This window comes from Copidosoma floridanum, unplaced genomic scaffold, assembly GCF_036245765.1.
Source record: "Copidosoma floridanum isolate Cflo_tuat_1 unplaced genomic scaffold, Cflo_Japanese_pri ptg000016l, whole genome shotgun sequence".
NCBI classification, from domain to species: Eukaryota; Metazoa; Arthropoda; class Insecta; order Hymenoptera; family Encyrtidae; genus Copidosoma; species Copidosoma floridanum.
In genome coordinates, this window is record NW_028321893.1 from 13,848,164 (window position 1) to 13,864,983 (window position 16,820).

The 16,820-nt window shown below is 32.4% G+C and overlaps 1 protein-coding gene across 4 annotated transcripts in view; it reads right to left on the minus strand.

The window, feature by feature from the left end:
* The window catches only part of krz (beta-arrestin protein kurtz), a 523,564-nt gene that overhangs the window by 258,740 nt on the left and 248,004 nt on the right, over positions 1-16,820 (minus strand). For all 4 annotated transcript variants that reach the window (XM_089592378.1, XM_089592377.1, XM_089592379.1 and 1 more), the window contains one exon: positions 12,846-12,983. In XM_089592378.1, coding sequence (XP_089448504.1) covers positions 12,846-12,983 — 138 coding nt within the window. The remainder of the gene's footprint in view (positions 1-12,845; positions 12,984-16,820) is intronic.

A 16,820-nucleotide genomic window follows, 5' to 3' on the forward strand; every position in this document is an offset into this window, starting at 1 on the left:
AGGCCGGAGGGGGCTCACTTTAAATGCGTGGGGAGCCTGGGTCTTTATTTTTGTAGGACATTTTGTATTGGGTTATTTTGACGGAGGGATTTTCAGTATTTTTCACTATTTTAACACTTATAAGTGTCAAAAAAAAACTTCTAAGATTTTTTTGGTATAACAAATAAGTTTCCATCCAGCCTTGATTTTTAGACTAGGAATATTTTCTATATGTGAAAATAATATAAAAACTATTTTTTAGTTACATACATACTTCTAGAAAAAATTTACCTCAACATATTTAAAACAATCGTATAATTTTGTTTGACGGATTATTTATATATTTTCTCCACAAACTAGTGTTTCTAGAATAAAGTAAAATTTAATGTAACTTGAACATTTTTTTTCACACAAATTATGAAAAAAGTGATTTTTGAAAACATGTTTATTTCTTTGTATTTCAAAGGTACCGTATTCAGCAAGATACTATGGGCGATTTTCAGAAATTTAAGATTTTTAATATACATAAAACTAGATACGCAGTTAGTACTTTGTATTATAAAGTCTTAATTATCAAACATAAATAAAAAAACTTGCAAAAACTACGGTCAAAGTCCCAGTACTCAGTAATGTCTTAATATTCAATTATTTGATATAATGCAGACATGACTTCATATTTAAACATAATGAAGGCCTACAAAAAAAAAAAAAATGACCAATTGTTGGGACATTTTGTCTGCTTAAGTAAGAGAGTACTGGGAAATACATCTTAAGTAATTATAAAAATCTGCTTTCTACTTTTTTCCGTCTTAAATGCGACTAATCTATGGCTTGGACCTTGTCTATTCGCTAAACAACCTTCGACTTTCAAGATTCCGTTAAAACGTGGATTATTTCAACTGCATATCTTCAGTGTTTGTTACATATGGCACTAAATTAGCCGAAAAAAGCCACAACTTTCGAAATAGAATTCAAAATGCCCTATAAGACCCTGTGTGATAATTTTACATTACAAATGAGTTTTTATTTCTTCTTTTAAACAACATACTCTAATATTCTCACTTTAGATGAGTAGACTTTTTTCACCATCGATTTAAAACTTAGTGTAATGACTTCAAAGGTAGTAAAATGCGATTCGTTTCTACCCAATAACCAGTAATCATACCCTCTCTTAATAATTTCGATTATATTTTGTAAATAAAATTGTAGAAACTGATGCATCACTGTGCCAGATAGTGGTAAAATGTTATGCTATTTAAACTGTTGATTCGGTCAGCCACATTTAATAATAAATTTTAACTTGGATGTTATGAATTAGTCTTCAGATTGGTTATCAAGTTCCATAACAGACAAGACGACAAAAAATAACGAAATCTGAAAAAGTTTTATTTTTGGCGTGTAATTTTAAGTGTTTTGTCATATTCTTGCAGTTTTTTTTAAACTAAATAAATTTTCTTTATCTGAATAAGATTATTACTTTGAGAAAATAGTCTAACACAAAAAAAAAGTCTAAATACTGACAACGTGGATTAATTTGCAATACTACCCCTTTTTTGTTTACGTATATAGGATATTCTTTTTTTTTTTTTCTTTTTTAAAGGAACAATTTTTTTTCCTTAAATTTGGTTGTTATTTCTAGCTATACTAACAATTATAAGTAACGGATTATATATAAATTTATGATAATTTCTCATAAAATCACAGATGACAACACATTTCCTTAATCTTGTGTACTTTTTCTTCAGTACAACACGTTACTATCTATTTTATCTAATGTTTTAGATAAAATATTTTAGAACACTTTATAGAATACTATATAGAACACTATATAGAACACTAGACAAGAAAATTACAGATTGATCAGTAGTAACAAAGTATGTATATTTAATTAATGTGATATACTTAAGGTTGCATAAAAACTAATATTAGGATTTACTTACGCAGACGTCTCTTGGGAGAAAAGATTACAATATTCATTGTGAGGACAAAACCATACTAATAAACATTTTAGAAGCACGTGGAGCCTGAATAAGTAACCGTTCATAAGCTTGTATATCTTTCTACATTATATAGTTATTTATGTGGGGCATCCACAAATTTCTTTTACCTTTCCCTTACAGCCTCCTTCTTAAATTGATCCACCACCGACCGTTAGGCCACTTCCAGCCACCTACCATACTTCACTATCCCACAATAAACCCCAAAACAATTTTTCTTGTCCCCCTAGGAGAACATTATCAACTACCCTCCACACTCCTATCGATCTTTTACTTTCTTAATCAGGGAGGGCAAAAGTTTTTACTCTTGGTCTCAGATGCTACCGCCCCTGGATCGTGCATAATTTTTGTTGCCAAACATGTAAGAATTAAAAATTATTTTCATCTTTTTTTTCACATTTCTCGGCAGCCAAAGGATTAACTTAATATAATATAATAGAAAATAAATAATTATCATAAGTAGTACGTTAGTTTTTCGTTCTTTTTTATAACTAAGTATTTTAATTGTTTTTGATAAAAAATTTGATTGCGTTAATTCATATTAAGTTCTTAGTCCGTGAATCTTTTTTTTTGGTAATATTATTGTAATATTTACATGTCTTATGTTTATAAGACATCTTGAAGAGCCCTTGTAAACCACGAAGAAACAGTACTCTCCTTTCCCTTTTTTTAATTAAAAAAATTATATAAAATTTATTTTTCTAATTAAAATAGTCCACCTGTCTCTTATCTTAACTAATTCTTTACCACCTACTTGTTATACAATAATTGTTCCAACAATTTTATCATAAAATAATAACATAATATTTCACGGATGATCATAACATAATTAAGGCACTATGTGTCAAGCAAAATTTGAGTAAGTGGCACATTTACGACGTCACATAAAAATACATTGCAAAACAGATTTAGAAGATCATAAACTTCGTCCTATTTGTGTTAAAAATTTTTAAGTAAAGATGCATTAAAAAATTTTTTAAGACATATTACAAAACAGTTAATTAAAAATTAATAATCAAGTATAAGATAAAAAAATCGGGGTTGGCGAAAAAAGCGTGCAGGAGGGCAAAGCCTTACTAATTAAGATTCGCCCCCTACACGCCTACCCGTACGATAAACTATATATCTCGGAAAATATTCCGTCATCTTTTTGTTTTTATTATTATTTGTTGTAAATTCTGTGTTGTAGTATTATTTAATTGACTTACTATACGATAGTGACGGTCGTGTTAAAATTTTAACTATTTTGATAACAACAGTCTGAAACAATTTATTAATAAAACAACTGTATATAAATAAATTTGTTTGATTATTTATGTTTTTTATACCTATTTTTAATCTTACGACAGACTCTGAAAAGTCAGCGCGAAGTACCAAGAATACATAGAAGGGACCACCACAATAACTTTTAATACTTTAAAAAGTTTTCAAGACTAAAAATTAAATTAAACATACTCAAAAGAATTATATTCACCTGAATACTTTGCGCTCTAACCCTCTACTATTTATAAAGATAAGGAAATCATATTATTTACAATTATAAGAGATAAGGATAAACAAACATAATTGGCTCTGGGTTAGTAAACATACAAAGATTTTCTATACTCAGTTTACTGGATGCCATATCCTTAATGACAAAATAAATATTCATTAACATACATTACATCAAAATTAATTGTCTATATTTAACTTATATATTGACTACCAAACAAATGTTCAAGCTAATAAAAATTGCATTAAAAAAGTACTTTTTAATGTAAATTAGACAAATAACACGAACACGTAGAAAAAAAGCTAGAAATGAAATATAATTATATGATCTACAAAAATATATTTGACAAAACTTGTAAAAACTTTTTATTTTAGTTTTTTTATTTGATAGTGTAAATGTTCAACAAATATGAAAAGTGAACTTTTAATAAGTGTAGTAAATTTTGTATCGTCACTTATGTACATAGGGGGGCAAAAATATTCCCCTAGCATAAAGTGCACTTCAAACGCTAACAAACTTTCATAATCAATTGACTTTAGTTGAATTTAAAAACACTTCTTTCAACAAATGCTTCTATTTAAAAGAATCAGAAGAAATAAAATAAATCTTTGCCTTGAAAATATTACTATTTACTTATTAAGTTGTTACATGATTAATGTAATATAAGATCTTATCATAAGACTCACTCGTATTAATTAAGATGAAAGAATTAAAAAAATGTAAACCAATCGCATTCGGTTGTTTAATTCACTTGTTTATGAGATATATATATATTTCGTGACATCTCATGCTATACACTCAATAATTATAACTTTAAAACACCCGACTCCGTGATCAAATCGTGAAAAGCGAATGCTCAGCGAGTTTTAAACATCAATCTGTTTAATTGCTTCTGCAATATCGTTACCTGTAACGTACTCCTTTCGAAGAGAGATATCGTCACAAAACTAAAACAACGTGAGCCATCTCTAAACAATCATATAGACCAATCATCTTACAAGGTTAATTCGTACTAATGTACGTAGGAATGTGAATAACCAACAATTACAATACTCATTACTGCGTATGATTTACAACAAATATCGTTCACAATTTCCATATCAACTTATACCAAAATATACAATCCAAAAGATCAGCAACTTTAACCATCAATTGGTGTATAATTATTGCACCAGAAATGAGCAAGTATCAATTAAGAATAAGTAGGTTAAGCTCTGAAAGGTCATTAGGATCTCTAGAGCATAAAATATTATTGTGTAATTGTAGGATATACATATACGTAAATTTGAGTAATAGCTTTTAAAAATATTTAACACGCTCTACCTGGATGTCAACTATATTAAACATTTACGATTCGACAAAAAAAAGGAGTTTAATGTTAAATAAATGATTCTTCTTCTTTATAAGAATAAAAAACAATTTATTTACTATTTAAAAAACATAAATATTGAAGGACATGGGAATACTTGGAGGGTGGTGATTAGGCTCTACCAAATTTGTGTTTAACTAAAATTTTAGAGAAATTGAACAAGTTTGACTTCATTTTGTAAGAAGCTACTTGTCTCCTGCTCCACTCAAATAGTCATATAATGTTGTAAAATATATAATACAACCTTTTAAGAGCCTTAATTGGCAACCCATCTATTGCTATTTCCTCTTGACATTGATATTTTTTTTAATTTTTGATTTTTAAAATTTTTATCGATAATATGCTACTCTAGAAACTAGGAAAACAGATCACATAGAAACAAGGTACCAGCCAGAAATTATAGAGATGTCGTTTATTATTTTTCTGTACTAGAATATGTGTTTTTTCTGCATCTTTCTATGATTTTTTAAAAATTAATCGAAAGACTAATGTTTTTGTCGTGTCTACTTGGTCTTATTAGTATTTCGTTAATCTCGTTTCTTAATGCTCTTATTTTTTTTATTTAACTGTAAAATTTTTTTATGGAAAATTTAATTTCAGATTTTCTATCTTGACTTAGAATTTTCTGTATTTGGTTTGTTTTCTTTGTATTACAGTCTTTTAAACTTTTCTTCTATTTTATATATTTTTGGTCTGAACCCTTGTGTTACTGATCGAATGTATGATATTTTCTTTGAGTTATTTCTGTTCACAGTATCTCCTTAGAATTTAGAACTGCATCCTGCAGCTAACTGTTTAATTTTAAGCATAATTCTTTAATACAGTGCAGGGTTTTTTTATTATTAGAGTCAATGTACCTAAGGAACTAGAGGAAAAAGCAGGCAACAGAATAATCCTATGCAGTATAAATCTATTGACTAATCGATTTATTGTGAAGAGTAATGAAGCAAAACCTTACAAGAATTAACTACACGTTGGCTCATAGGCGCGTACTAGTTGAAACTTAAATACAAATGCAATTAATCGCACGTGGACGGCTATTCTGTCACAACAAATAAATTAAATAAAGGAAATCAAGACCCAAAAGGTTCCGGGAAATGCTCGATTAGCGGTCCAGCGTGGCATAAACAAAAAAAAGGGAAAGAAAATCTTTCAAATAAAGGTATCAGCACGGAGCGTTAGTCACGTCGATCGAGTATGAACAATATAGTATGAAACGAGCGACTATGGGTAATAACAGCGCGCGAATCATAGTGTGGATACCCGCGATTGGTTGAGGATACACGGGGCTTACACAAGATTATGCTTAATTTATTATGGCCGTGTTAACTTACGATGATACACGGCCGCGAAGAGTTTGGTATATCAGAGTTGGTGGATAGGCTGCTTCCTAGGTCCTCCTCTGACAGGGGAGAAATCGCGGTCCTGAGTCGGTTAATAAGAACGGATGATCAGTTGCAAATACGGCGCTTGAGCTGGTGTTGCGGGCGCGTAGGCAGAGGGCGATGATTGAGAGAGCGCGTGGGCTCGAGAGTTCCAGCTGTCTTTTGAATCACATACTTTCCCGGGTGAGCTCCTTTCTTCACTGGTTACTCACTGCTTGCCGTTTCCTCAGTCCGCAGAAATCCCTACCCCCGCCACGTAGGAGGACGCGCTTTTTTTCCCTCGTTCAACATCAATTATCCACGTTTTGAGTTTTGGCGCACCTGATTAGTAGCGTAATAAAGCGCTTTATCATCGTGGTTGGCCGAAGGGACGACCAAGTAGAGGTACACGCAGGATTCGGACCTCGCAACAGATTTGTATATGTTTGGAATTTTGTCTGTCCATACGTTTATAGTATATTTTTATTGTAGTATCTCTTCTTTTAATGAATTTGTCTTTACATTTACAAAGCTCTTGATTCATTATATTTTGATGCAGAATACATGTTTTTAAAGAGGACTATGTTTATGAATTTAATAGTTCGTGCTTACTCTGTAGAGGTTAAGGCTTAGACATGTGTTCGTGTTAATATAAATACATTTCTTTATCCTTACCTTTTTGTCTATTGTTGAATCACAATTTTTTTTGCTTTCGTTGTTTCTCAATTACTACAAGTCTTTTACTCTTATAGAATACCATTTTTTTTTAATGTTTTCTCTTGCCCAAGGCTCCAAATTAAAGATCTTATTTTTTGGACTTTTTCCATTAAAAAAATTTACATTTTCATCACTTTCTGAGTTACAAACATGTCGTGAACTTTCCAATTTTCAATATTTCATCAGTTTTTTTTTTTTTTTTTTTTTTTTTTTTAAATCTAACGAATGCTTTAATTTAATGCTTTGGTTTAGTTTAATACCATAGTTGTTTTATTTTTTTATTTGCTATTTTCTATAGAAGAACATTTTCAACAAGTGATGTACACAAACTTTTAAGTTAAAAAATATTAAATAAAATTTCTCTATAGATTTCAATATCTTAATTAGAAAACGAATAAGCGCAGCACGGTAGTAACACATTAGCAGCGATGAAAATTATCAATTAACAGAGATGCGATGAATAACCTTACAATAAACATTTTCGTATTTAATATAGATATACAAAGTGTAACAGATGTACAAACGCAGATTGCGCATGAGTGCTGAGTATTGCTACGCAGCGTCTAGTGTGTGCAGCAGCATCAAAATAAGTAGCCATCATAAATAATAATAAACGTATGTCTCAAATTAGCGTATGCACTCATTATTCTTGACACGCTACATTGGTAACGAGGACTAATGATGAGGTTTTTTGATATTTAATGATGCTACATAGTTCTCACTGAAACTACGTAGTGCACATTGCAGTGTACAAGTAAAGCACTTACGTGCAATAGACAATTGCTTGCCATACAATGTGTTTATGTAATGGCAGTCAGGGGTGAAGAATGTACTAAGTGTGCGTTTAGAAAAAGTTTAACGGCAATCAATTCAAAGTTAAATAGTAAAAAGGACGAGTTAGGAATAAAACTTAATGCAAAAGCTAGGCAAGGCATATTTTGAGCTATGTAATCGTTTAACGACAAGGAAGACAGCTGGCAGCTGTAGATTAAGTGATTGGAGTTTTCGATAAACGAAGCTGAGAAAGTAGCCCTATTCTCGACGTTGCTTAGTAAACAAGGTTGCACCTTGTTAAGAAATTTGTGCATGTCGGCAAAACGTGTTTCGAAGGACTACAAAGTCTTAGTCGACATAATAAAGAGACACTTGCAACCAGCACCTAGCGAAATTACAGCGTTTTATGTCTAAGTAGAGATCCCAAAACAAGGTTAAGGCAATCAGTGAATTTTGTTCAAACCTCAAGGAATTGGCGCAGTTTGTAATTTTGCTTCCGAATAGAACAATCATCTGCGTAATCAATTTGAATGGGGAATCGCTACGACGCATCTTAGAAAATGCTTTTACGTGAGGAGGACATCACATTTGATGTGGCAGTCAAGAAGGCCTTAGCCATAAAGGCAGCAACACGTGATTCCACAGGCATGTAACTAACGGAAAATTTGATTAATTTTTTTGAGTCAGCACAATAGTCAAAGAAGGTAAAAAAAGGCCAAGCGACTTTAAAGTCTCAAGAAAATGCGAGCACAAGTAACTAGAAATGCGCAGAAAGGAAGTTTATTTGGTTTTCTTGTGATTACTACAATCACGTTACGTCGAATAGTAAGCTCATTGAGTATGTTTGTTATACATGTAAGCAAAGAGGTTATTTAGCACGCGCGTATAAGAAAAAGCGTGACAACGTGCAGTATCAAAAGAGTAAGCTAGCCATTCAGGGAAAAAATTTTTTGTTCAAGATAATACTTAAAGTCAAAGTGATGACACTTAAGAGAACTTGAATGCAATGTCCAATAAAGATAATAGTAATCTGAAATCACTTTCAGCGTATTTAAAGGTGGAACGCCTATTTATTAAATGCGAAATCAATATGGGCTCTGGAATTTCAGCGATTTCAGAGAATTTTTATTTGAAATATTTGGCGCAATTTTGTAAAATAATTCAGTTGTCGAGAAAATTCAGAATTTATACAGTCACCGTAATATTACCGTCAGATACTGTGAGAATGTTGGTCGCTAATATAGATATTAACCGAAGTTTAGATTTACTTGTTCCACGTAGAAAAAGTGTTCCGATTATTGAAAAAGATTAGTTTTGGTTGTTGGATATGGTTAGAAAAAAAATTCTACAGGTGATTTTTTTATTAACAAGATTGCCAACATGTCTTCAAAATTAACCTTTCCAAAAGTTTTTTCTAGTTATCTAAGTTCATGTAAAGTTAAAAATCCGAATCTAATTACATGAAAATGTCACAACTGTTTAAAATAAAGCACGTTCCGTACCCTACGTGATCCAAAATTTAGTTAAAAAAGAATTAAAACGTTTACTCAATGAGGGTATTTCAGTTCCAGTGCAAACTAGCGAATAGGTGAGATTCCTGGTTCCAATTTTTAAGAAAAATAGATCAATACGAATTCGTGACAATTTTAAGGTTACCCTTAATCCTATTGTGAAAGAAGACAGGCATCCAATTCTGCGCATTCAAGACTTTCTAGATATACTTCAAGGTCATGCGGTTCAACCGAAACTTGATTCAAAAAAATCCTATCAACAGGTAGCATGAGCACTTAACTGGTTTCAAGAAAAGGTAAAATCATTCCTATGATATTCCAGGAACGTGAGTGTGTACGTGTGTGTGTGTGTTTTTTGATGATATTCACTTAGGAGGGCTAAATCAATTCGAACATTATGGTCGTTTAAGACAAGTACTACTTAAATTACAAAACGTTGGTTTAACTTCAGTGTTAGAAAAGCGCCAATTAAATAAAAGTAAAAGTACAAAAAAGAAAAAGTACACAAAACCGTTAAAGTGCTTCAACGTTTTCTAGGTATAATAAATTTTCATTCAAAGTTTATAAAAGTTTATGTTAATTGGTCCTTTACATGAATTGTGAAAGAAAGATGCCTTTTTTAATGCAAAAAGTAAATACGCATCATATGAGGGTTCAACAAATTTCAAACCCGAACTACCCAGTAAAGTGATTTTCGATGCGTTGTCAACAGATATTGGCACGGTTCTTTTACATGTCATGCCAGATGGCATGAACGTCCGACCGCATTCAAGTCACGTATACTTACAAAAACAGAGGAAAATCACGCATATATGGATCGTGAAGCTCTGGCTATTGTCTTTGCCGTCCATGAATTTTTAAAGACAGTACTTTGCTCAAAACGGTTCATAAATTTATCAAAGTCAGTTGGCCAAGTTGTGTTAGAAGGCAATAAGAAGCAAAAAGCTTTAGCAAGGCGTCTTTTAAATTATAAATCGACACCGTATGTTACAGCCAGTGCTTCACCAGATTAATCATAAATAGGCCGGAAGTTTTTAAGCAGATTTGATTTGTTAAAATTAATCAACGCCGAGCGAGTCTCTTTGAAATAAGAGGCACATAAAAAGTATTTTTCAGGAAATAGAAATATGAGTTTCGATGTAAATGAATCGGTAATGGCCGAAAATGTAAGACTTGGTCAGTGAGAAAAGACAGAAATTATTTTAAAAAATGGCCTTATAACCTTTGCGGTTGAATTTGAGAAGAATGTAATTAGCAAAAAATATGTGGACCAACTTAAGCTTTTTCTTCTTGACTTATTGACCACATCACCCCTACGTGTCACATCAAATCAAAACGTTTTCTGTGAATCACTTGAAACCATCATTCCACCGTCAAAAGACGCTGCGCTAATTTTCGGATCTCATAATGTTAAAAACAAAGTTCAGTCTGGTCCAACCATAAATTATAAGTAAACAAGACCCCCAGATAATGTTCAACCTTAGAGGCATTCTCAGAGCATTTCTGAACTGGTTTCACGCTTGAATTAATAACTATTTTTATTTTCTTTTGGGAGGAAAGGTTGTAATGAATATACAATATATACACGCGTATACATGTAGTTTGCCAGAACAAATACCCAGCGATTACAAGCAAGCGCCACTCCGAGTACGTTTGAACGCAAATCCAGGCGTTTCCATCTTGCTATCCTTCTGTACATCAATATACCTGCTGTTATTAGTAACAATAAACATGTGTCTCAAACCATCGCGTTTCCTTATAAAACTTAATATATTACACAACGTTCAATTTTTCTTATTACAATAATATTATGAACAGTTATACATGGAATTAACATAGACTCAAGTTTATTATTTTGCAAGAAGTGGCTAGTTTTAAGAAAAAAGTATAAGATTCCAAGTGTAGTTTAAATGTGCCTTTGTGACCTGCTAATACTTATTCTGAAAACATTGGTCTTATCGGTTAAAATTATCAAGTAACAGACGAAAGCGCATTTTTTGAAAAGCCTCTCATCAAGGCATGATACATAGTTTTACACAACTTGTTTAACATTTACTATTTGAAAAAGGGTACAAAGTTGTGTGAGGATTCAGGAAGAGGTGCCCGTCACTGAATAATGAAAACAAAAATAATGTAAAGAGTTTATATTTGTTGTATCAATTGAAAGCTCATACAGCGATCGTTAAACATAAAAATTTTTAAGAGAATTCTTATTTTTAATACTTGAAACAACAAACAGAAAACGTAGTTTGCTTGTCCTATTTTGACTGAAACTTCTATACAATCATTCTAATCTATGCTATGGCTAGCCTTCAACATATGAACGAAATTTATACCACTAAAGACTGGGCAAAAACTATCGTTTTTATTATTTCATATAATACTACTAAGTAAAGAAAATTTAATATCCATTTCGCACATACAGAAACTTTAAAAATAACTAAGAACAGTGATTTAATGAAGTATATTACGACTTTAATTAGCAGTCGATTTTTACAATTTAGTTAATAACATCAAAATAAAATAACAAAATATTACAAAAAGTACTCAAAATCGTAGATAACATAAATCAAAAGAACTTAGAACTATCGAGATCTTGAAATTTCGCATTGACTCTCACTCAAGTACAATATGAGACAACTACGCAAAACGTAATTAAATGAAACTTTCCTTTAACGACTTCTAGTATGCCACAAATTCTCTCATTACAAAATCAACGAATAATTAAACAAAATAAAGAGATTTCGCGCTTTACACACTATCGCCTTGTATAATGACTAATTGCTTAATTATGCGGAGCTTAAAATGCAAATTATCAAATACAAAGCAATTGGCCTTCCCGGTGCATTTAAATTGAGAGAGAGATAGATGGCAAAACGTCACCATCTTCACGGGAATTCCAACATATCGAAAATACGATAACCACCAGAGATTCACGAAGGGCAAATAAAGATATTAAAAAATTAAGAAACAACGTGAGATACCATCAATTGAGTCGATGCATGTCGTTAAGACCACCACAAGGGTTTTACTGTCTCGGGGACGATAAATTACCTTTTCAAGCAGTCCACGAGCCAAAATCTCAAAATCCAAGGCAACGACTTCGTATTGCTTACGACCAACTTGAAAACCTGAAGCGAGAGAAAAAAGATGCCGCACCAACTCGTGGATTTTAAATTGCACCACGCGGCAACAGGTCAAGCGTGATTTTTTTGATCATCGGCCCTCTCACCACGATCTTACAAGAAAAAACTAAAACTCTTTTCAACTTTCGATGCGCGTCCCTCCCTCGTAATACCCTTCTATGGCACCTTTTCCTAACCACACAATTCCCTCCACGCGACCTAAAATTCGTCGCTTTATTTAGCAGCCTTGCGTCTATGAGGTATCGCTTCTGTGTGGTTGTACCCCGCAAGAGGAAGGCATATATATACATACATACAACAACTTTGTGTTACAACGTAAATTTTGTATGTGATTTTGCAAAGAATAGAGGAGTAGCTACTGTCTATACACTAATTAGATTGTTACTTTTTAATATTAGAGCATAACTTTCTTAATCCGTAGCCTTTAACCTTTATAACTCCTTATCAGTCTTAACCACATAACTTCAAACGTATATAATGATTTCATTCTACTTACATGGTACTAGAAGCAAGGTTAGTGTCCTCGTGCTTTAGTTGACCATCCAGAGCCAAACCTCGCTTATCTTTATTGTCAGCGAGTGTAGGCTTTAGTGAGAAGACTTTGCTTAGTGTAAATCCTGGTGCTACTCCTATACTGTTGAAGAAGATAAAAATTACAATTACTAAAATTTTGTGTTAATACTAGGTATAATATTTTGTAGTGAGTTTAACTGTTAGGAAAATAAGCAAAGGAGCAAAATAAATTATGAGTTAAACTTAAGGTAGTAAATGTCTGAGTTAACCATTCTTTATTGTCCATTAAAATGGATGTACAGAATAACGTCGTACGAGATCTTAGAATGATACATTGCTATTTACGTAAAGAAAAAATACAATTCACTGTCTGATTAAAAGGTAAATGAAAATCACATTTATAACTGTGACAGTTTCCAAATAATTTACTTTAGTTCTAAAGTTAAGGTAAAAGTTGAAATGTTTATGATACAAAAGAGAAAAGCAAGATGATGACACATAAACTAACAGCACGATATATCATTTAGGACTCATGAATATTTTTAGTTTATTTCATTTACGTTAAATGATATGTCATGTAAAAATACATTGTAAATCACCACATAGAAATAATAATTTTTTAAATAAATATTGTATAGTACAGTATTATAGTTATTTTTCTACCAATCTGCAATAATTGCAATAAATAACAATTATAATAATGATAATAATAATCATAATTATTATTATTGTTATTTATTGCAATGCCGACAATAATCATGACAGACATACAGTCAGGAAATGAAACTTTGTAATATCTATTACAAAAGTACTGAAATTTGCAACAACTAGTAAAATAATTTTCAGAAGTACCGTTTTTCCATGACTATAATTATTTTTATTAATATGTCGATACGTGCAATCTTTATATTACTGAAAGCTACCCCGGATTAAAAAAAAAAAAAACATCAATTTCTGATGCTTAGTTCCGGAGATATCGTTGGTTTTACAACGCGTAGTCATTTTAAACCTACACGATCGAAAGTGCGCCGAGCACTCAGCGAGGAAGTGGGCGTGGCCTAATTCGGCGGCTGGCCCCACCACGCGCCGCCAACGGCCTCCTGCGAAAATCACTGTTTTTCGATGCAATTTTAACAGTACTTCTAAACAAGATGAGATTATGAAATTTTAGCATGTTGAACACTAACTCTTGACGAAGAGCAGCGCGTTTGAAAAATGGCCGTAAGTGGTCTCAAAACTTTTTTTAGAGCCATTTTTCGAAGGGACCATTTTATCTTCAACACGACGGTTTGCAAAAACTATTAATTTTATCATTTTTGAATTTGGAGCATATGTTAAGGACTACGAAAGGAACATTGTATAAAATTTTCAGCTCTTCATATCCAAATGGGACTGAGTTATGAATTTTTCAAAAAACGGCCAAATTTGCGGTTTTTTGCAATTTGCAAAAAAACTATCCAATGAAATTAATTTTAACAAGGCTACTTTTGTGCGGCTTGGAAAGGCGCATCTTTTTTGTATTTAATTTTTTTTTTCATCCATTACTGTTTTCGATTTATTCACGATTTAGGTGCTTTTGGCACTTTTACCATTTTTTTTGGGCACTTTGCTGACAAATTCAGAGGTTCGTTTTTTGTTGCAGCAATTTCTATCACTTTTATCTCGCTAATCCAATTTTTTATTTGCTTATAGGAATAAATTTTTTTTTCAATGGTGTGAAATCTAATTTTATCAGTCTATTGTATGTTAGAGGGCGAGTTCGTTGCCCAGTGTAAAAGAGCAAAATCGCTTGGGTTGCTAATTTTATGGAGAAAAACATCTTAAAGTAGCTTTCATCTTAATTAAAATTAAGTGTTTAATAATCTATAGATTCTTACTATATACACAGCGATCATTTTTGATTATTGCTTTATTAATTTTTTCTTTGGTAATTCTTTCTTATTCTAAGTAAATTTATTTGTATCTCTTCGGGCAAAGAAAAAATTCTCATACGTTAAAACTCACGTTTATTTTATATAACAACTTTTTATCTAGTTATAAACTCAGCCATAGATAAAACAATGAAAATTTCTAATTAGTTAAATTGTAAACTTAACATCAAAATCAGTTGCAATGTAATTCTCAAATAAACTTGAAGTAATATTAGGACTCGCAATCACCTATGGAGGGGTAGGTTTTAATAAATATGTACAATTAATTGTTCTCTTCCTTTAATTTATTCACTTTTATTTTAATAATTTAATTATGTTTTCAATCACTAGGCTCTTTACTTATATCGATTTTAATAATCAGTGCAATTTTTAAATTAACAAGCAAGAAATTTATATTTTATTTCAAAGGATGTGAATCACTTTGAGATGAGTTTAATTTCGCGCTTGAATGTAAAATAATTATATTTTTAATTTAAAATTTTGCCAAACTATATTTTAAAGGATTTTTATATTTTTCCGTACAAATTTTCTTTAACGTACACTTGGTTAGGCTAGGGCAGACCAATGGTACAGCCAAGGAGTATTACTCCTCGGTTCTATGCCTATCCTGAAAGAGTCACGTAGGGATAGGTCATTCTCGAGGGCCTTGGATACCTCGAGCAAAGCTTTAGTAATCTACCCAGATACTTCGCCCAAGAAGCTCTGTCGCTATCCCTAGTATCTCTATTATGTGATCGCTCTTTCTCTCTCTCGGGTCGTGCTTGTCACGGTTACTACCGGTGCACGGGAGATTGCCAGGTCTGGGTAGGCATATCTTATCTAGCTTCGTGCGCGTACTGGACAGCGCACACTAGATGCGTGGCCCCAGCTCCTTAAATTTCAACTTGGCCAATTTAATGTATTTTTGTTAATTATTCTGAGAAAATTAAAACAAATAAACGGATATAAATAGGAATAAAAAACGTACATTATAAACTTCTAGGTGATAAAGGATGCCCCGTTGCAGTGGATTAATAAAAAAATAGATTACCCGTTATAAAATTGAAACAGATAGTTTTGATTTTGCTGTTTCAAAAAGTTTTTGCTTTATGAATTATGTTGTTATTTTCTTGTGGAATAGTGTATACTTTGAAGCTTCAAAAAAGGCGAATGAGCTTAGATGGCAAATTAATTTTAAAAATTTACTTGACTTTAAATCACTCCAAAGATTTAATCAAGTTTATTAGGCAAAACAATTATTTTAATTTTTATAATAAATAGTTTAGACAGGCATTTAGGTTAGCAATAGATGGTCCTGGTGGTCCCATTTTAGCTAAGTGAGTTACGTCTGACATTATTTACGTTTTGTTTAATACTAGCCAAATTCGGTGTAGTAGCCTGCATTACAATTGTACAAGAGGGTGACAAATAAAAATTTTTAAGTAATTGAGATAAACATATTTGGTTTTGTTACGTTGCTTTCCGTTAAGTTCTCTCTCTCTCTCTCTCTCACTCTCTCTCTCGCGTAGTTTCTCTCCGTTGCCTTCGTGTTACCTTTATTTCGTTCAAAAGGGAGATTTGCACCAAGCTTCCTCCAATTCCAGGAAGAAAGGAGAAATAATTAATACAAAGAGATCTAGGATTGACAATACTTTTGTATTTTAGACAGTTACAGTGGTTAATGGCGTCAGCGATTCAGCGACCACAGCGCAAATTGTCGATCACGATCGCGTAAGCACCTACACTTGATTCCCTGAATCGCAGGGTACGCGTATGTACCAGAAGCCCCCGATCTCTATATACTGACGGAAACACTTTACCCGCGTGAGCTTTCCCATACACTCTCTCTCTCTCTCTCATTCACTTCACTCCCGTGGACGCTCTCTCCAGCCGTTCCAACTCCTAGCTGCTCTATCCCTTCGAACTCCCTCGCGCCCAACATTCAAGTACCCTACCTCGACTCAACGTTGGCCTGGTCCTGAGTGGGAGCTACTCTATCCCCGGCTCCTTTGGTTGGCAGCTGACCTCCGTCTTTCCCTCCTGCTCTC